This window comes from Pieris rapae, chromosome 8 (genome assembly GCF_905147795.1).
Source record: "Pieris rapae chromosome 8, ilPieRapa1.1, whole genome shotgun sequence".
NCBI classification, from domain to species: Eukaryota; Metazoa; Arthropoda; class Insecta; order Lepidoptera; family Pieridae; genus Pieris; species Pieris rapae.
In genome coordinates, this window is record NC_059516.1 from 570,321 (window position 1) to 592,611 (window position 22,291).

The 22,291-nt window shown below is 31.6% G+C and overlaps 1 protein-coding gene across 9 annotated transcripts in view; it reads left to right on the top strand.

Annotated features, from left to right (window-relative positions):
• LOC111001032 (disintegrin and metalloproteinase domain-containing protein 11) overlaps window positions 1-22,291 on the top strand; it is a 338,822-nt gene that overhangs the window by 212,401 nt on the left and 104,130 nt on the right. For all 9 annotated transcript variants that reach the window (XM_045629101.1, XM_045629099.1, XM_045629106.1 and 6 more), the window contains exon 8: window positions 14,395-14,474. In XM_045629101.1, the coding sequence (XP_045485057.1) occupies window positions 14,395-14,474 (80 nt within the window). The remainder of the gene's footprint in view (window positions 1-14,394; window positions 14,475-22,291) is intronic.

The window sequence follows — 22,291 nt, forward strand, 5'->3', positions numbered from 1 at the left end:
TAAGAGGTTTAGTGTGAATTTTCCGACGATATAAGTGATGCAGGCAACTCAGATTTTACCAAATCATTTGGATTCATATGAATATCACTGAATTTAATATCTATGGTACAGAATGATAAAATTTTAGGACAAGCTAGGATATAGATAACAAATGAATAGACGCAATTGTAATTATTTTAAGATAAAATAGTATTTAGATTTTTTTTACCCACTAGTGTTTTGTTACTGTCTAAACGTCTTTTTAAGGGCAATATGCTAAATGTGGTGATATTTATATACAATACGTATATTAAAAGATCATATCTTACCAATACTTTTACGCGTACAGAATATATTCTGTATACACCTCAGGACCAAACACTAAAATTAATCAAGTTATAATACTGTATTATTCATTTGTTCATTAATTTTTTTAACGTAATTTCCATTTTATGAAAGGAGACAAGTATTTTCATTGAATATTTTTTATTTTCATGTAACTCAACGTTAAGTGTCTTTGTAATTCTTAACGCTTTTGATTGCAATTGTACTTTTCTATACTAATATTATAAAGAGGAAAGGTTTGATTTTTTGTTTGTTTGTTTGTATGAATTGAATAGGCTCCGAAACTACTTGGCAGATTTGAAAAATTCTTTCACTGTTGGAAAGCTACATCATTCCTGAGTGACATAGGCTATATTTCATTTTCAAAAAAATAGGCATCCTTACTAAAATTACGATAACATTAACATTTGTTTATTATTTGATACAATTCTAACAGATGGCGCTGAGTTAAAGGTAGTTTAGTTTAGGTCCGTGTCGTGGTACCAACGTTTCACATAAGTTCTCCTACGGTTTCCCTTGATTAATTTACTACTATGTAATATAACAAAAACCTTAGCCACAGCAACGCTTGGCCGAGTCTGCTAGTGTGTATATATATTTCTAGTCAACACTAAGCCTTTTTAAAAGACATAAACAAAAATAATTGCACATACGATCAGTACCTTTTCTACATGGTTTTAATACAAATTTATCTCAATAGTTCAGAAAAAAATAATACAAAATAAAATGTTATTTTAAATATCTCTTAGACTCGTTTATATGCATAAATAAATACCTACCATAAAATAAATTCAAAAGTATATAAGAAATAAGACTGAGAAACTGCACTCGGCTTATATTCCAAGGCTGGCTCCAATTAGTTCCTCTTCGTTAGATCTTTAAGTTGCACGATCTTTAATCGAATGCTTTGAAAAACTTTTAATAAAGCAGAACTTTGTTTGATTTAATATTATAAATCCAAAAGTTGTATATGAACTAAGCAGGATTGCGAGAACTGTTTTGATCTGATTTTAGTTTATCTGTGTAACTAGAATTTATTTATAATGTAACTTATATTATTTCGACTCATTTGAATAATTAAATAACAAAGAAGTCGATTTCAAATTACACCTAATTCAGTTTTCTATAATTTATGTATATGGAAAGAGCGTACCGATTCTTAAAAGGCCGGCAGAGCGCTTGCGAGCCATCTGTCAGTGCGAGTGTCCCTACGCGGCGGTGTTACTTAACATTCATTCATTCCCGATTATAGCATTACTTAGCTGGTTATATTGAGCTGATCGGTTTTAAAGAAAACATTGTTAAAAGCCTATCCCAATCCCAAGCCTATCTCAAAAACCCACTGTTTTGCTGGTATTTTTTTGAGTTCATAGTTTCCATACCAGGCACCAAAGCACTTTCTTTCTATGCGCGCATATAACATTCGCTTGAAGGAACAAAAACATCGTGAGGAAATCTACATGTCTTAGACCCAAAAAGTAGGCAACGTGTGTCAGGGATGAAAAATAATGAAACAGATTCATAAATCTGAGGCCCAGGCCTAAAGATGTTGAAGCGAAACTGATTTATTTTTTATTGCATTTCAATGTTTATAAAATTTATGTTTACGAAAATGGTTATATATATTTTAGAAAATATTTATTTAGGTAAGGTATATTAAGGTAAAACATGATTTAGCAAAACTTAAATACTGGGTCTTCCATTTAAAATCACTTATTTTATCGTGTACAACACAAGAGTGAAATTCTCCGCCCATGGCTTAAGGCTTAAGTGTCTATGATAGCGTCTAAGCCGGCGATCCGATTCCTAGCAAAACATTAAACCCCCTTACCGTTAAATACAGGTAAAATCTTTACACTTAAACAGCCTAGTCTCTAAGAAAATAGCAGATGTTTATGTTAATGTACTAGTTATTTTGAAGATCATGAATGTTAGATATATCTGGCAAACATTACATTTATGATATAAAGTGTGACAGTTAAATTAGGTCAGAACGTAATTTTAACGGGGTTGTGAGATTTTTTTTTATTGAAACAAGCGCCTTATAACTATATATAATATAAGTAGTAGTACTAAATCCAAAAGCTTGTATTATACTTTTAATGAACTGTAAGTCATGTTAATAATCCTAATGTAGTGAATATCTCCAGACACACGAACATAGTGTCAAACATTACAGAACACTAAGACTGTTGATGAACATTATCTTAGTTTGAGTTATTAGAAAATATATATTTCATACAATAGGTATCGCAGATTTGGCTGTAAAATAACGTTTTATTTCTCATACATTTTTCTATGTTTGTTACATTCTTGTTAGTAGCCGATTGTTAGTTTTGATAAGGGTATAATAAAGACGTCCTGTTTGTATTTGATTTCGTATGAAAATAGTTCAGACAATATTCACATCGGACAATGCATACAGAGTAGCTGTGTCCATTTCAATGTTTCATTGACAGTTGAATAGAGTGGTGATTGCTGGGTTGATTTAGGTTTAGTTTGGAAACGACAAACTGACGTGTCTCTTTTGATATTCGCATTAATTAGTTATTTGTGTGATGATATTGCATTTTGATATAATTTTTGTTGTTTTTGAAGTGAAACTTTCATATGACGCCACCTAATGGTTCAGAAATACTGCAGCTGGTTCCCCATAGTGGGTCGCAGCAAAAACTTAAACTAAAACTTATAAAACGTCAGTTATAGAACAATGGGCGTCTACGTGATACGGGTGGATTTTTGTATTCTGCTTTGACGCTCAATGATAAAACTTAGCTACAGGTATCACTTCGAAAAACTCCTCAAAATGCTCTCCATGGTAAATTCCCTTTTAATTCAACGCCTTTATGAAGTATATGGCTAATTCATTAACGGTTTATTAAAATCCACAGCTTCCACTTTATCCTCTATCCTATATCATAACATATGCTGAAAATAAACTAAAAATCATTTTCTCAAATGCATTCAGTACCGAGAGTATTTGATCTGCACCAACAAAATCTCAAAATACCTGACGTATATTTTATAATCGGAGGCTCTGGATATTTCAACACGATTTTTATTTACGAGTAGTGAATGAAACTTTACCGTGAAACTGCGGCACTTCATCAATTTACACCAATGGCGCAAAATTGTAGCATTCCATCATATAGCAGGAGCACCTTTAGCAGGCGTTGGTATGATTTGGAAGCTGCCAACGTCATTTTTCATCCCTCCACTTTGCTCTGTGCTAAATTTATCATCTTATAAAGTTCGTCGACTAATGGGACGCCAATTGCATCAATCCACCGAATATTGTCTTTGTTTCTATTTTCACACAATATTTCTTAATATCCAAAAAATGAACTATCGGCAAACTAGTATTATACTTATACAGTTGTTTTTTAAACTGCCGCGGTAAAGCTATTGTAAAGCATTTTTAATCAACTTATGCAATTATAAATATTTATTTTTTATTAATGCAGTATTCTTATTCTTTGATATTAATTCAATCTACCTCTCTACCACTCTACCAGACTCAGACTAACACGCCTATATAGTCTATCTCACTCTGACGTAACCCAGGAGTATCGGCCGCGCTTACGCTACGTCACCGATCTCGTCAGAGAGATGTGAATACCCAGTATGTTCTGTCCTACTCTAAGGCGTATTGTTAGGTATATTTTCGTTACGGAGTTTCTTGATTCAGTAGCTGCTCTCAAACCCTGTGATATGCAATATTTTAATAATTCCAGATAATTACTATTGTTTTCGAGCATGGTAAAATTGGTATTAAAGACTACATATAACTGGGCTCAATGTTCGATTTTCGCCAATTCGTAAACACAACTGGTAACCTATGTTTAGTCGTCAGGATTCCTAAAGAAAGTCATACATATATCCTGTAACGCTTTCCAGGATCTTGCAGAATATAACATTTTCTCATATAAAATAAAATTTATTTTGTAATAGTTTAAGCAAGCAGGGAGTTAGAAGTTTTCCTTAAGAACGAGTTAGGTAAACTTTGTACTTTACGGTACTTTTTGTCGTTGTTTAGAACTAACCTTAAGTGAAATTAAGTTATAAAGAATCAGTGACTGTTTGAATTTATAAATTTTGAAGTACTTTAGTAACATTAGTTCTGAGATGGCAGAATGTCATATTATTATTCTGAAAACAAACATCTTTTGGCAATATTACATACATTAATACTCCATTATGTTTTAGCAAAAAGAAAAGAAAGTAATGACGATTGCTTCATAACCTCCGCAACATAATGATGTCAATATGCAATTTATTCCCAAAAGTGATCATTCTGTCATCTACACAAAATTAAAGCGAAAAAAAAAATTCCAGATTGAACACATTAGTAACTGCAACTGGTGTCTTTAATTGATGTGAAACAAAAAGTACATTAAATTAATATTTTGACTTCGTTGAAGAAACCTCAAAACAATTCTTATATTATTCGGTTTTTCATTTCGGCACAAAAGAAATTTTCCATTTGACAATTCACGAGATCCTTTACCAGTTATATGAAAATTAATTTTCCTCCCAAATCAAGGTAAACTTGACATCTACAAGTATTTCAATATTACCCTTAAGATATAAAACTGAAAAGGTTTTAAAAAGTTTGCATTTACTCCACATTTGCCTGCCAATTTCGCTTTTTATTTGTTGGGGCCAGTTTGCATAGGATATGTTACGTTTGGAAGCAAATAACGGTTGGGATTCGGGTTTATATTAGCCTCTTTCGAGTCATTGAAATCATATCTGCGGGAAAATGGTTCATGCTAAAATTAAAATAAATTATTGCATTATCTGCGCTCAAATACGCAGTCACAAGACAAACACGCCATTGAATTTAAAATAGATCAGACGTACTCTCATCCTGAGGTCGTAGGTTCGATCCCCGGCTTTTCACCAATAGACTTTTTATGTGCAACATTTGCTCGAACGGTGCAGTAAAACATCGTGAGGAAATCGGCTTGCTTTAAACCCAAAAAAATCAACGGCGCGTGTGTGGCAGAGCAGGCAGATTACCTACTTGCCTATCAAACAAATGATGATGATATCCGTAATCGAGATACAGTAATATGAGGCCTGGACCTTAAGGTTGTAGCAGCAATTTTTTTAGATATAATAATATAAAAGCTATTTAGGACACCGTCAAGTTTTTTTGAATATGTTTTTCGAAAACTAAACCTTTAAAAAAGAAACCGAACTCACACGTTCGAAAACATAGTTTGGATATAATTAGTATGTTAATTTCATACTGTAATCAATTCTAGCTGACTTAGGGCGGGCGCCGCCCCGGCCGACCCAGCGCTGACCGGCCAATGTTTTTAATTAGCTAAAGAGGCTATGTATCAAACCCCGGGACCATTATTTCACCAAACTCTAGCAAACAATGAGTTGCCATTTTGCAAGAAGCTGGAATTTGGAAGTAAAAAATTAATAGGTCGCTCGGAATTGGCTGAGCACTGGGTAATTTTTTTGATCTTTTGTGTTAAGCAGCTAACAACTTGGTCGAAATTAAATCGTCATTTAAGCGTTTTTGATATTGAACTCATTCTCTAAGGTTTTAATTAACTCATTGTATTAAGTAATGCCAGTTTTGTGCAATTTATCATGATTTTAAGGCTAAAAAATTTCTGTATTTCTTCTTCCCATAATTTTTTCCTTGCCACATGTTGCGAATTCACGAGACACCAAAAGGGGAGTTCCCAATTCTTGAAGTTGGCGAAGAATATTTAATTTTAACACGGTTAGTTATTATTATAAAGTAGACACATAAACACAATTCAGCCCCACGTATATCCAGAGTATGGCAACATTAAAGCGTGCGAATATTTTTTGCGAGACCCACTCAACTGTTACGGCCGAAATGTAGCAGGTATCTCAAAACAAAGTGCTGTTTTAATACGAATGCCTTGAGTGGCCAAATATATCTACACACTTTGCTCTCTTTTATCTTTTCTTTTGTTGATTTTTGTTCTTATACACTGATTTGTTTTGGTCAAATATATTACTAGGTGCCCCCGCCAACTTCGTTACACAAAATAAATTTAAGTTCTGGCACGTAAGTGTCCATGGGCGCTGGTATCACTTAGCATCAAGTGAGCCTCCTGCCCTTCTGCATATAAAAATAAAATAATAATTTTTGTCAAATAAAAAATAAAGAATAGTAATTATAACTAACATAATATTTAAAAAAATCCTTCAATATTTATTACTACCCGGCTAACTTTGATCCACCTGACAGTCTTATAACATAGTGTTAACTTAGGATTTCATTAAATATTCATTACGTAATCATATTTGTTGTATTAATTATTAACATTCAAACAACTTTTTACAGAAATGTTTGTTTTATGCTGATACAGAAATATTTATTGCTTTGCAGAGTTTCTATCAAGATCAAAGCCTGATTATGCATCATGATGTATGATGCGTAGTTTTGTCACCACATGCTGTTTGCATTCGTATTTTTTTTTAATTTATTCATTGTTATTTGATTATTATAGATACCTTATTCCATATTTTATTACTTATTCTGCTATTCGGAGCGGAGAAAAATTCACCAAAAAGGCGACCAGGCGATCTTGAGTTATGAGTGTTTTTTTTAGTATTACTTTGTTTTAATATTAAAGATACTTTTTACAATTAAATTAATGTTATATTATTAGTAATTTCGTTTACAGAACAGCTTTTCGAAAACTTTACTTTTTAGAGTATAAAGTATTACGTCTTAATATCCATTAAACAAATGCCTGCTAATAAAATGTTTGTGAGGGCAATCAATCTCCTGCGCGACGGAGCACGGTTCTTTCATAAATCCAAGTTGCACCGTTCTGTCGACGCTCACAAATCATCCGTACGCCCTGACGACGCCCAAAACACGGAGACGTATATTTTAGTTATAAAATCGAGACAAAATACTGAAAACTTTTACAAAAAGTCAATATGAATCTTATCTATATATTAATATTTATGTAACTTTGTAACGTGTTTTACACATGCACATCTAAGCAATACACAAAATGAGTTTAGACAAATACTATAGGTTTTTACCTTTATTGTTATTGGCTGATTAAATGTGTTGAACTTCAATGATTCTGGAGGAGTTTCTACTCTCTACTATCTACTAAATGGGTTACACAGTTACACGTTACAGATTTTATTGTAGTTATCATCGTTTGTTTTCATCTCGGATATTATATTCATTTACCACTGCAAATTACTCAACTTCTGTACCGTATATATCCTATATTTTCATTTACAAATGACATTTGATATAATACCAAAATAAATCTTTCCAAGCTTAGGATAAAACTTAAATAAGTAATAACAATAAAATTCCTATGTCGGAAGCTAACACATATGTAATAGGTGCAATCTTTGTATGAGGCCTAAAATAATACTATAGAATACATAATATGTTAGCAGATCTTCAGCCAATAATATTATTAGATTAAATAAAGTGTGAGAGTACTTCAAAATATTAGAAAGGGAAAATGAAATGCATCCTGGTTGGTTGCTCTTAGACTATTTTCGTACACTTTTTGTTGGCCACAAGTGTACCGTAAAACGTCGAGGCATTTACCTAAAACGTTTCATCCGTCCCGGGTCGGATTTTATTTCAAATAATGCATCTCCCGACGGGCAAATTTTTTATTCTTTTCCTTAAGCGAATTGAAAATCAAAACAAAGCAAAGGAAAATACTAAACGAGTTACGTCTGCAATTGAATGGTTCGGTCATACCATAGACAAATTTAGACGTTTTTAATACTAATACCCCAATCACGTTTATTTATTTCGTATTCCTACACCTAAAATTTATATATAAAAACAAACAAATACAAATATAGCCAAAGATTGAACACATAATATTTATAAAAAGGTTCTAACTATAACTAAGTAACACATAATTTGGTTGTGTTGTGTGATGGTGTAAAAATGTGGATATACTTAATACTCATTTTAACCATATTCCGCGATAGCTTAAACAAGTCAAGAATTAAATATGTTTAATTGTATAAATATTTTATTTGAGATATTTTCATGTACCATGTATTATATTGTTTTGATCGAGAGTCTAAACTATAAGTTTTAAAATTATCACAGGCATCTTTATAGGTTTTATAGGAGATAAATTTTTAAACGGCGTTGTTTAACGAGATGACCAAACCAACATACCATATTCGAAAACATTCATAATATATAGATATATTATAAAACTCCTGCCCTAACAGGTGACTCTTAAATGACTAACTGAATAAATTATATCAGACGAAACAAAAAAAACAAGCATATGAAAAATACTATAGACACTATATATATAGCATAGCACTTTCATACAGATGACATCATGACACCTCACGTTTGACAACTATTTTGTCGATATGGCTTACATATTTCCATTATATTATAGTCCCTTATCCCCAAAATCATAGATTACCAAGCTATGGCAGTTCCATTTACAAAAAAGAAGTTGAAGAAAGAGTTTCCGGAAAAAGACTGTGAAAACTTTTGGTTGGACAATCATAATACAAACATATTACACTAGTGCTGATAATGAAAATTCAATTCTACTAATTATCCGGGGTTGACTGCGGTCACATCGGTTACACAAGTAACGAACCGAATTCTGCCCAATGCTGTTTGATAATTGCTTTTAACTAAGTTTAAGATTTACCTAAACGTTAACGAAATATTTAAACTCTAGATGATACTCCTGGAACACAGGTAGTTAAGTCAGGTATAAATAGTTACAATAAACGAATTGTTGGAATACTAAACACACCTGTACAATATCAATATTTTCTTGTTGGGAAAAAAAAATTATATAACTTTGCGTTTTTCAAGGCAGTTTTTGCCGCGCACCATCATTTTGTGGAATCAGCTGCCCACTGAAGTATTTCCGAACCAATTCGTCTTAGGGTCCTTCAAGAAGAGAGCGTACCAATTCTTAAAAGGCCGGCAACGCACTCGCGAGCCCTCTGACATTGAGTGTCCATGGGCAGCGGTATCACTTAACATCAGGTGAGCCTCCTGCCCGTTTGCCCCCAGTTATAAAAAAAAGAAAACATGTTTTTAACTTACATTATCCACAAAATTTTAAAAAATATATAAAAATACTTAATACTTTTTTTGATCATGACATAAACAGCGCTAAAAAAATGCAATTAATATTAAATACACTTCAACACATTAGTATGTCTATCATTCTTATTAAACTTGGCTTGAATCAGTATTACATAATAATCTTCCTAAGTAAAAATGACGTACCCTACAAAGAAGAAAAGTCTAACACTTTGAAAAATAAATTCCAAGTTTTGAAAGCAGCAGCTTACATAAGCTTTAAGTTTAAAAGAAATCCAGATTTCTCAGTAGTTATCTGAAAAATGAGGCGGCACGTTTTCCATTCATTACAAACTTTATCTAGAAAGTACATAGAATTTAACTTTTGAAAGAATAAACCTGCACTCGCGTTACGCATTTTTTGCATCTGTGCAAATTTATGCAGTTCTTGACATCCACTAACTTTATACTATAGGATAAGGGGTAACACATAAATGTAAATTCTTTAATACTTTCCGCCTGAATTGATAGTTGTGTCAAAATCACCAAGACTGCAAATTTCAAGATGGTTTCAAGCTTTTATGCAATAGTTTATCAAGCTATATCTTACTTTATGAAGCTGCAAAATGTATATGAATGTATATACTAATACAATATGAACATCATAAATTTTTGTATTTAAATCAATATCGTACGGTAATCTATCAATTCGGGAATAATTAATAAAATAATTAAAATCAAACCAAAGTTCGTAAATTAATTGTTTGATGGAATGGGTATATTATGTATCTGTATTATAAAAGCAATCATGAAAATAATACATACAAAATCTTCTACAAGCAAATTGGATTATAATTGTTGGAGTTGCTATTATATTTTATACATATACTATATTTCAACTATAACCCCGCACATGATGTGAAGGAGATTCGTATATAGAAAAATATTTTAAGTTATTATTCCGTGTATAATGTATGTCTGATTAGTTAAGTGATATGATAATTTTTCAGGACAGCGATTTTATTTGGTAAATAACTTATTTCCTTATCTATTTAAAACACAAAGAAATATTGATAGTACTTATTGATTGTTCAGGTGCGTAATGTTCTCTGAAGCGTTCACGCGTTCTCGTCTTCGCTTGAGAACACCCCTTATTGGAAACATATTTCTCGTATTGTCTTTGGAAATGTATAAAAAAGATATTTCAATGTTTTATATTGAATGTAATATTTCACTTGTTTTTTTCTACTGTATCTACTTTTTAAATATAGTATGTATAAAATATATTACGTCTGTCTTGTACTCTTGAAGGTTCTTCTTGCATAATATATACCTTTAATGTTAGGTTTAATTGTGATACAAAAAAGAAACGACCCTTATCTCTAAAATAGATTCATGAATAACATTGAATATTATAAATTAATCCGATCTTAGTACTAGTAACAATTGTTAACCAAACATTAAAATCACAAACTATTTTCTAAACTAAAAGAACAAAAAATATTAGTAAATATTTTAAAATTTTAAGTCAAGTAAGGATTAAGATGCTACAACGGTATCATAGTGAGAGTGAAGTGAGTCAGGGCTTAAGTTAATAAATCTCTGGATCCGCCCTGTAATTGTTCTTATCTCAACCCTCATTCCAGCTTTATCTCTTTATAAACTCGCTATTTCAAAAGATAATTAAAAATTACATTCCTAGTTAAGCTTTATGCATATTAAGTCCTTCATATTATTACAAGAGCTTGTTTTAAAAGCATGGAAAATTACAACGGGACTGAACTTTATACAAGGCTTAACCTTTATAAGTAATTTTTACATCTATGGAACAAAAACAATAAATGCGTATTAATTAATGATAAAATGTTTAGTATGTAAAGTACATCATATATATTATGTATGTATAGGAATTAATGCGTTTCAAATAATGATTATTCGAATAAGTATAAAGTACCTTATTATTTTGAGGTTTGTAAATATAATAAAATTACGTCATTACAATTTATAAGCAAATAATCTTTTATACTAGATAACGAAGATGTGTGAGACATGTTCTCCTTAATTAAATCTTAATATATATATTTCTTGTGTGCGTGTGTATGTGACTGAACTCCTCCTAAACGACTGGACCGATTTAGACGAAATTTTTTGTGTGTGTTCAAGGGGATCTGGGAATGGCTTAGATTCACAATTTTGTCCGCTGGACAATGTTTTTTTAATTAATTTTCAATTTATTAGTTGTTGTTGATTTTGGAATGTTTTACATTGGATCCGACAGACGGCGCTACCATCGCAGTGTCAAATTTTAAATAATATTCGAATTTTAATTTTAGTCTGTCCCGAAATTTAAAAAAAGTTTTGTTATCATTGTGTTATATCGTGTGTGACCATGTGCTGGATCGTTAGATATTGTCATAACATTGGAATAATAATTTTCATCAAAATGGCTTATTAAAAATTGAAATTTTGAAATTAAAGACGTGTAGACAGGACGTCTGTCGGATCTTTATATAAAACTTTAACCGTAATGACGTTTCGGTATATCCTATATCTTTAAACGAGCAATTCTTTTATATATATACCTAATTGTAATCTCGGAATCGGCTCCAACGATTTTCATGAAATTTAGTATACGGGGGGTTTCGGGGGCGATAAATCGATCTAGCTAGCTAGAAATGATTCTAGAAAATGTCAACTTATTCGTATTTTATCACACTCATGATTTTTTTCTTTAAATAAATAGTTCATATTTTTTTTTATTTTGTCGATTAGATCGAAAAATATTATTCATATTTCATCATTTTATTAGTATGTAATTCGTACTTAATTATACTCTCCAAAAACAATATAAAAAATCCCAGCAAAGCTCGGTCATCCAGGTACTATATTATATTATATACGAACATGAAACTTAAAGCACATTATCGAATATATCTGAAAATGGACACGAAATTCGGTTATCCTGTATCAGTCATGTGATTAAACCACCGTAATATTGTTACAGCTTTAATACAGTTAACATCACTGCGTTGGCTTTTAAACCATTTCAAAAAAGTTTTTTTTGACGTAAATATTAATATTGTTATCAAAACTGTTCGTTAAAAGTATTTCAACGTCACCCAATGACTCTAGTGTAACATTGTCTATTCAAATCAGAGTTTTACGTAGCGCCAACTTCGTAGAACTCTTGTAGCAACTTCGTAGCTAGGTGTTGCTACACGCACAGATACATCTGCATATTATGTGGACGACTTTCTGTTAATTTACATTAAGTACTGATTATAAAACTTAAGTTTTTGCGAGTTTTAGTATTTAATAACTTCGTCTGTTATTACAACTTCAACCCGTATAAAATTAATACACCATATATCATTCAAGCTTATAAAAAAATGTTTCTATTTCTGATATAAATATCTGTTTTATATATAACTGTGACGCTGCACTGTATCAGATTATCGTATTAATATCCGTCTCATATCCAAAATACAGGATACGGAGTGGACTATTTCTGCACCTTTTTTAAAAACCACATTTATTCAAAGGCACATGTTATAGACTTGACAGTTTTGCTTCCTTCAGTTCCATCCACGATATTGTCAAAACATAGAACGTAAATAATAATTAATAATCAACACTAACCAGTTTTGTCTCACAAAATAATATTTCCTTAATAACGCACACAATGTATAACAACAATATGAAAGCTAAAATCCCTTGTTTGTACAACCGTTTTCTGTCCTTTTTCTAATGGAATTATATGAGCTGTCGACAGACGACACGTACTAATTCGACTATTGATTATTAAATTAGAGACCCTCATCGAGAGTGACCTACGAAGTGGAATCGACGGGCCTTGATGTATGGAGCAAACGAAAAAATATATAGTGTCAATTAATTGCTTTCGTGGGTCAATGAAAATATTAATGTTACAATCCATTAATCAAGTTAAAGTAAATATTAAACAATAAATTGAGTGTAATTATGTGAACGCTTAAAATTCTCTTCACCGTGACCATGCTATAAATAAAACAGTATAAGAGTAACCTCGAGTATATTTCCAAACACAAAAGGTACCATTCGTTTGATTCTGAAACAATGGTGTTTAAATTAAATTTAACTGTCGAGTAAGACTTGCTAGAATGAAGTACGGTATAATTGCGCAGTCTGGAAATGGTGAGAGCCTCCCCTTTCTAACTTGTTGACCCATTTCACTAACTTCATGCTGTATGGGTTTTTGCAGGCGCTGACGGTAAATGTATGAGGCGTATTGCGATTCGCTTCGTGCTATTTTTATAACAGAATAGAGCGAATGCTTAAGTAATGTGTATGTTCTGTATTACTGATTTTATAGTATTTTTATTAAGTGTTTGTATTGTAATTTTATGTTGATTACATGAGGCTCTTACTGATTTTTTAAATTTAGAATTAAATGCGTTAAAGTTATTTGTAAAAATTTGCTGACAGCGTGATTTTATGTTGAGAGAAATCTGCTGCCAGACTTTGTATAAGAATATTTAACATTAGGTTATTACCGAATTAATGCAACTGAAATCAGAATTAAAAATCGTATATTGTATTTTTATTTAAATACGTCTTACCTTCGTTGTCTGATTGAATATTTCATACAATAATAAAAATGCATATTGTTAGTTTTGTGTTAACTAACAATTCTCAGCTATTTCTCAGCGATGTTAATAAATAAATTCTTCAGTTATGCTTTTGTTATTGAGAAAATAGTTTGCATTTTCATAGAAATTATTATGCATTCTTGCACTGGGCATTATTGCATTTGGGAAAACGTCTATTCGATCGGAAGTACATAACAAGCAACAAATATATTATTTTCTTTAAGCTCTAATTATAGTATTTTCAAAAGTATGACGTCGGATGATTTTAAATTGTAAAAAATATTATGCTATGCCGTTTCAATATGGATGTATTTATAAATTAATTATAAAAAACTTATGAACACGATTTTTATTTGTAATAAAACTTTCTTGTTTCAGACCGGCAAACACTATCACCGCACTTCGCTTCTCATCAAAGCGTTCAACCACAAATTTAGACTGGACCTCGAGCTTAATACGTAAGTAAAAAAAACATTTAATTCAGACCATTATAAGTCCATATAGTGTTGGTAGAGTAATACTTATAACTATGTAAGCAAAATTATTAAAACATTTAAACGTTTAATTCATAAATCTACGATGATTCGAGGCACCAGGTACATGGGCATGTTTATAAACCCAGTATCTCAAAATAGCACATTCGGGTTTATTTTTTAGCTAGCTATAAAAAACCTTATTAAAAATAAATCACACATAATCCAGATGACCGGCAGTTATAATTTAAAATTAATAATAATATAGAATGTATTAAACTTGACTGCGATTCGTCTTACTGAAAAAAAGGATCGCATGTCTTTGATTGGACGAGAAATATTCGTCTATTTTCTGTAATCTTTTTTTATACACACACCGCTATCATTCCCCTTCGTAATTAATTATTATCCAGTTTATCTTACTATAAAATAAAATTTACGGTCAAGCGAGATTCTAATTAGGAGATTCTATTCTATTTAGTATACTTTTTGACTGTATTGTAATTTTTTGAACTTATAATTCAATTACCTTCGTATATGTATGTTTTTGATCAATAACCGGGCTGAAATAACAAATGCTACAAAACCATGCTTTATGTTCTATCTCATTCTTACAAATAGTTATATATACAACTGTCCCGCTTCAACCCGGATCCATAACTTGTCAATGGAACAGTGAATTTCATTTATACTCAGCGAAAATTTGTTTTTCAATGTATAAATTGTTTTGTGTGTCGGCGATAAGCGACGTTTTTACTGTTTTTATGGTTTGCATAAACTGGTAGGGAAATTTACTGTAATGTAGGGGACATTTATCCCTTTTTGATTTACATGATATTTTTGCAACATCACTATGATCGGGTCTTGATAAAGTTGTTCGTTTTTTGCCTATTTAAAGCTTAAGTTAAATTATTATAATTTTAGTTCATTAATCTAAAATATAAATTGGAATGTTTTTTATCAAACATGCGATGTTTAACAAATGATTTAAAATCTTGCGATTTAATTATCTGCTATTTTAATGTTCCAGATATCACTCTAATAACTTAATTACTAACATTGTTGAAAGTATTGATACAACTTACCGTATACCGACCGATGTATTTATTTATTTATTATTTTATTATTTACTTAAGTCACATGTATGCTATTAGTCGCCAATACGCGTTAGAGCGTAACGCGTATTGGCGACTTATAGCATACGCGTATGATAGTACGTAGTATAGGTGCTATACTACGTCATCATTTGTTAGGTTTATTTTCGTTACGGAATTTCTTAATTCGATCGCCGCGCTCAAAGCCCGCGATTAAATCTATGCAATAGTTTAATAATTAGCAAAGAATTACCATAGCCTACTCCAGTAAAACATGATACTTATAAATATCAATGTTTCTGCCATATGTTTGGGGCGTATTTACTTAATACATTTTTGTAAGAGGCCTATGTTTTACTAAAATAAATCATTATACCTACTGGGAACACATTCTAGTAATGGCGTTACGAGTTATTAATTTAATTCAGGTTAACAAATCGTTATTACATTTTATCTCGAGCACTTCTGTTGATGAAAAGCCCCTTGTTATAATTACAGCTAATCCCGTCTACAAGGCAGATACAGCCTTCGGGGAACTGAACTTATCTAATAGTTTATGTTTTAGTTAATTATACCGGGTTCAACCGTTTCTGATCGTGTATTTGTTGAGTTACATCCGTGGATTATGTTTGTTATTATAGTATCTATGAACCGTATAATTGTTGTGAAGTTTACCCCTCATTTTATGTTCTCGTGTAATACGGATACATTTTATTGTAGTTTAGAGATGCTTGCGTGTTTTGTTTATTGGTTCACTTACAACGCGTATAATGTGACATGACGTTTTCGGTACGGTTATTATGGAGATTGATTTTAAGTGTTATAGTTATATGGTAAGTAATATTTATGTTAAATAAATATTGCTTGTTACGTACTTTGTTACGTGAAGTTCTAATATAGTTCTTATCTTATTATGTTGTTATTTTTTTTGTATCGAACAGGGGGCAAACGGGCAGGAGGCTCACCTGATGTTAAGTAATACAGTTGTTAGTTTGAATACTGTATAAAAGCCTATTGGATCCGTAAATACTGTTAAAATAATTCTGATATTCTATTTAAAAGATTGCGAATTTATAATTACCTTATTTTTTTCTTATTTATTTTTACAAAATAATATAATATTTTACATTAGAATCCGCTGTGGTTTGTACCATAGCAATCTTGTTTAGAAGCACAACAAATGCATATAAAAGTACCTATGGAAGATTTTGCTAGCTCATAAAGACGATTCCTAAATAAAAACCCAAGTACCAAATAAAACTAAACTTTTCTATAAATTTTTTTAATTATCTCTCCCTGAAATGATTCCACGGAATTTATTGCTGATTTCGTAATCCTACAGCTGATACAAATTGTATCTAGCAAAAAAACAGTTATAAAGATGAAATACATAATATTAATAAAAAAGTTCAAACATTTACCAAAGGAGAAAGTTAATAAAAATATTAAATGTGTAACATCTACTTTGGCTGTGCGTACGTGAGGGTCTGAGGTATGCTTGTGATGCAGGTGATTTAGTACTAAGGGTGTTCTTATTATATTACTAGTCTACCCATAAATACTGTTACATAAAAACTTAACTTTTTTCGATTTTGCGCCATTTCAGATATTTTATCGTGTTCATTATCCAATTACAATATGGTGAGTGTTAAAGAAAATGGGATCGCAGTCATCGTTTCGTATGTTCTTATATTTTACTATCACCAAATACAACAACACTTCGTTTGTCGAAGACCAGAAAATAACGGCCCCGCGCTGCTACAACCACATGGGCTGGTAATGCTGTAAAAGCCAGAATTCTACGAAGTAATAAAAATATCGCGAGAAAAAACTATTCCCGTTAGGACTGAAGACCTGCCCTAAATCTTTAAAATTAAAGAGATTTAATCGAAAAAAAACGCCTTCGCTCGGGATACACAGATGAATAGCTCAGAAAAAATTGTCATTGTTGAACAACACTGCAATAAGAAAAATGATAAAGCGTACTAATGTACTAAAGAAGTCACTCAAGTGGTTGGAAAGGTACAACGTGGTCATCATCCTGCGTCAGTGATTGTTTAGTGGGGCGTGTCTTATCAAGAAGTCTCAAAACTACATTTTTATGAAAAAGGAGTGAAATCTTCAGCCAATGTATATCAAGATACGGTCTTGGATCATGTTGTGAAACATCTCAGCAGTACACTTTTAAAAATATACCGTGGACTTTCCAGTAGAATTCTGCAACTGGTCACAAGGCACAAAATTCCCATACCTGGCTTGAAACTAACGTCTCGCACTTTATAAGAGCTGAAGACTGGCCATAATCAAGGTAACACCTCAACCTTTTAGACTTCAAAATGTGGTCAGTTTTAGAGGACATGGCCTACTCTTAATCACACGGCAACATTGAGTCTCTTTAAGAATCTTTGGAGCAAGCAATGGCAAAATTTCTCTTGGAAACTGCGTAAATCCATAGATTCTTGGTCAAACAGATTATAGGCCTGTATAAAAGACAAAGGTGGAATAGAATATTGTTTTTAAATTTTTCTGAGACTATAATAAATACGTGGGCGTTTATTTTATTACATTACTTCAAAAGGACTAGACATTATATATGTAAGATATAATGAGGTAGGTATAAAGCGTTTAAGGTACCATACCAAATAGTTATAGTTATGTAGTAATATACTAATTGATGTATTAATTAAAAATAAGGAGAATGAAAATGTAAAACTTCGGAGGCTTATACTAACAAGAAAATACCAAATGAATTAATATCGCGATTCACGCTCGCCCGGACCTAACGGAATTGAATGGAAATGCATTTTTGCTGTAAAAAATCAGATTGGCATGAAAAAGCCTCGGTCTCTCCGGTTGTTTATACATCGGTTTAATGAAGTCCCATCGAACGTTCTGCGAGAAAGCTGTGCCATGGTATAAGTCGTAAATATGAGCGATTTATTTGAAGATTTTATCGTTATTTAGATGACTAACTTCACCATGTTTTTAATAATTTAACGTTGATTAAAACATTTATTTTGATACAATTTCCCCTCACAATTATATAAAATAATGTGTTGTAAGTAAGAAAACTCTTGCAACGATATGTAATTTTATTTAATTATTTATAAAAAATATATTATTGTATGTAATCTTAATAGTATTGTGATCTATTATGACTATTTTCAATCATATTAGTGATAAATCAGCTTTACAAACATTATACATCTTACCTATTGCTTTATAAGTATGTTCGATGATTTAATAAATGTTTGGCATTGAATAAATATTGATTATTCCGATATGAACATTAAATTAACAATAAATTATGGTAGATAGTTAAAATGCCTACAAAAAAAACTAGAAAAAAAAACATGTTTTATTTTATATTTTAATATAAAACGGGAATTACGTGACGCCCAAAAGAGGCAGTAATCGCAGCCCGTGGACATAAATTTTTACAGAGTGTGTTGCCGGCTTTTGAGGGAGGAGTACAACTTTAAATCGTTAAAGGTCGTATCTCTCAGGGAAGACCACCACCAGGAGTCAGTTCCACAGTTCACTAGTTCGCAAAAGAAAGTGCCTTTTGAAAACGACTGCGGAAGACTTCCAGCCACCAAGATGTGTAAATCTATCAGATACACAAAAATACCTTCAGAATACAGTCTACTCTTATACCTTGTTTGCCGAGACTCAAAGAGTGTCAGCGATGTGAAGAGCTTACAATTTGAGCTCCGGATTGGAAAATGATGCGGAGAAGTAATGTGCATCACAATAGCGGGCGCTGATTGATTGATATCGTGTAAGCCTATCGTTCATCAGGCTTTCACAAAAAACTCAGCACTCCAAGATCGGAATTTGGGGCTATATGGCATGTGGAAATATCTGTATTGGTCATTTATGTATAAAGATGCAATGTGTTATTTTTGTAGGTCAAATATCTAAGATATTTCTTCTATTTTGCTGCTAACAGTTCAGAAGATAAATTTTCATTCGTGTGTGTTTATACATATCTGTGAATAGTGAAGAGTGAAGAATTTTTGAAGTATAATAATAATATTATACTTCAAAAATTCTCCGAAGGTTTCCAATATCGATAAATGTTCTATTAATAGAAACTAAATAATTTTAATTTTAACTTAAACTAACACGAGACGCCCTTATAACCGCCCAATATAAAATTAATTTTCTTGAAATTAATATCTTCTTGAATAGAGGCTGACATAATCGATTAATTCATCGCAAATTAACCCCCGAAGAGCGAATCCATCTAAGTAATTCATTATCGTAAATTTAGCTTACTTTTGTAATAACGGGTATAACCCGGGTATTACATTACCGGGAAAAGGTTAAAAATGTCGGAATGGATACGAAATAACTCATACTTTCCCCCGGGTACCAGTCTAAGGTTATTTACCGTCTTCCTCTAGAAATATCACGAAATTTCCCGAAATATCATCGCAGGCAGCCATCCCCTTATTAGGGCTGTTACCTACCATATTTAACCATTTAAGACAATACAATGCCAGCTATAATATTTATTGAGTTTAGCCCCAAGTTTACTTAATAATCAAAAGTGTCCGGAACAAAAAGATAGCTGCAGAAATCTGATAAGATATATTATCATAAGTATTCTTTCTGTTACCATTTGTTCAGCAAAATCCTTAGCAAGCAAAAATATTATGGTTAATAAAAATCAACCTTATATTATAACGATAGTACTAATTCGTAGAATTGAACAACATATATTTAGAAAAATACTTTAAATCTATTTAAATGCTTAAGTAATTTATTCCCATGACAACCCTGAACCAGGTCTTGACACTCAAAGGAAGTAGGTTGTAATAAATAAAAAGGTGTGAAACATTATACCCGGTTGCATGAATCTTTTTATGGAGAAATATATTATTAGCTCAATATAATATAAAATTAAACCGCAAAGCGATAACGATTATTATTGTTTCACGTATATGTTTAGTGGTTTTTGTTTTTCTAACCCGAAGTAACCTCTTAGTAGTATTTTATTGCCCTAATGCCTACAAGAAAGGGTATTGTGAACACTTATTAAAAACCGGATAAAAACTATCGTAATACGTGGATTTATTTTTATAGAAACTGACCGGCTATCTTCGTTCCACCTAATACTATTGTGATAGATTAAGTTTAACTTAATTTAGGATTTCATTAAGATAATAAGATTAATACAACTTTTTGCACATACAGAAATGTTTTACTGCGTGACAATGCGAAAGAAGGATGGCAGTTTTACATATTAAGCCTCTTCTCTCTAGCGCTAATATATGTTTACTGCATGTTTAAGCACTTTCTGATATACAACATTATTTTCATGAGGTAACACATGTCTTCGATTAAGATCAAAGCCTGGTTATGCAACTCCTCATTTACCACAAGATCGGAATTTCTTGAACAGACACGATTTCTATATAAATGATTCGTAGTTTTATCAACAGATGGCACCACATGTTGTTTGCATACGTAAAATTCATTAATTTATTGTTATTCGATATTTTAATCCTTGTTCTGCTAATCGAAGTGGCGAAGAATGCACCAAAAAAGGTAAAGCCGATCTTGGGTTATAAGTGGTGTAACTAACATGACTTTGTTTTATATGTTTAGATTCAATATCCGAGAATAACTATTATGAAAAATAGAACATCGCCAAAAATCTCTAATGTCTTAAAATTTAGTGTCCCATTTGTTTTTGTCTTAAAAAAAATAAGACTAATTCTAAAACACATTTTGTTTATATTGATTTGTCTTATATTAAGCGCTTCCACGTAAAATAAATATAATCTGAAATGCCTAATGGAATATTAAAATCTTTTGTTTTCGTTGGAGGACGAGTAAACAAATCCCTTCGATTACAATTCTTGAGGGACAATGGCTCAAGGTTCGGGACGAAAATATTTTCAATGTAAACATCTCTTTTCAATTACGACAGCTTATTTATTTAACATGGAGTGTCTAAACACGGGTTTACCTTTTAATGTCTCCTATTGTATATTTTCCTGTTTAGTGTTGGCCTAGAGGTTTTAGCGTGCGGCTTCTATCCCTGAGATCGTAGGTTCGATCCACGATTGTGCGCCAATTAACATCGTGAGGTATGTTTGCCTTAGACCCAAAAAGTGGACAGCATTTGTCACGTACAGGAAGCCGATCATCTTATTACTATTAGATTCTATATTAGATTCTATTAGACAAATGCCGATGAAACCGATACAGGATACGCGCCACTGATTTATTTTTATTTATTTTGACTGAATAGATAATAAACTAAAATATTCATTTGTCACTTTTCTTCACACGGTAAACACAATTTGAAAAAAAAAGAGACCCAATAGTGTTATAGTTAAAATAATACAATTAAAATCCATTATTATTTGTGGAAATTTTATCAGTATTTTCTGATAAAATTAAACATTTTAGAAACTCAATTAATGGACTCATTAATCAACTAATTAACTCGTTAATAGGGGTCCTTGGCCCTTTAGACGAAGACTGCCTTAGGGCGAAAGCTTTCTCGTAATTCTTTTATTATGCGTAGCATGTCGTAAACTTGAAATACGGTACGAAGACTTAATATTAGCAGATCGCTCATGTGTACAATTGTGATATTATTTTAGAATATAAAAATGTGGTTTTCTAACTATTTAACATTCCCACATACATTTGAAAGAAATACTTGTTTCACTGCAGTACATTTAAAAG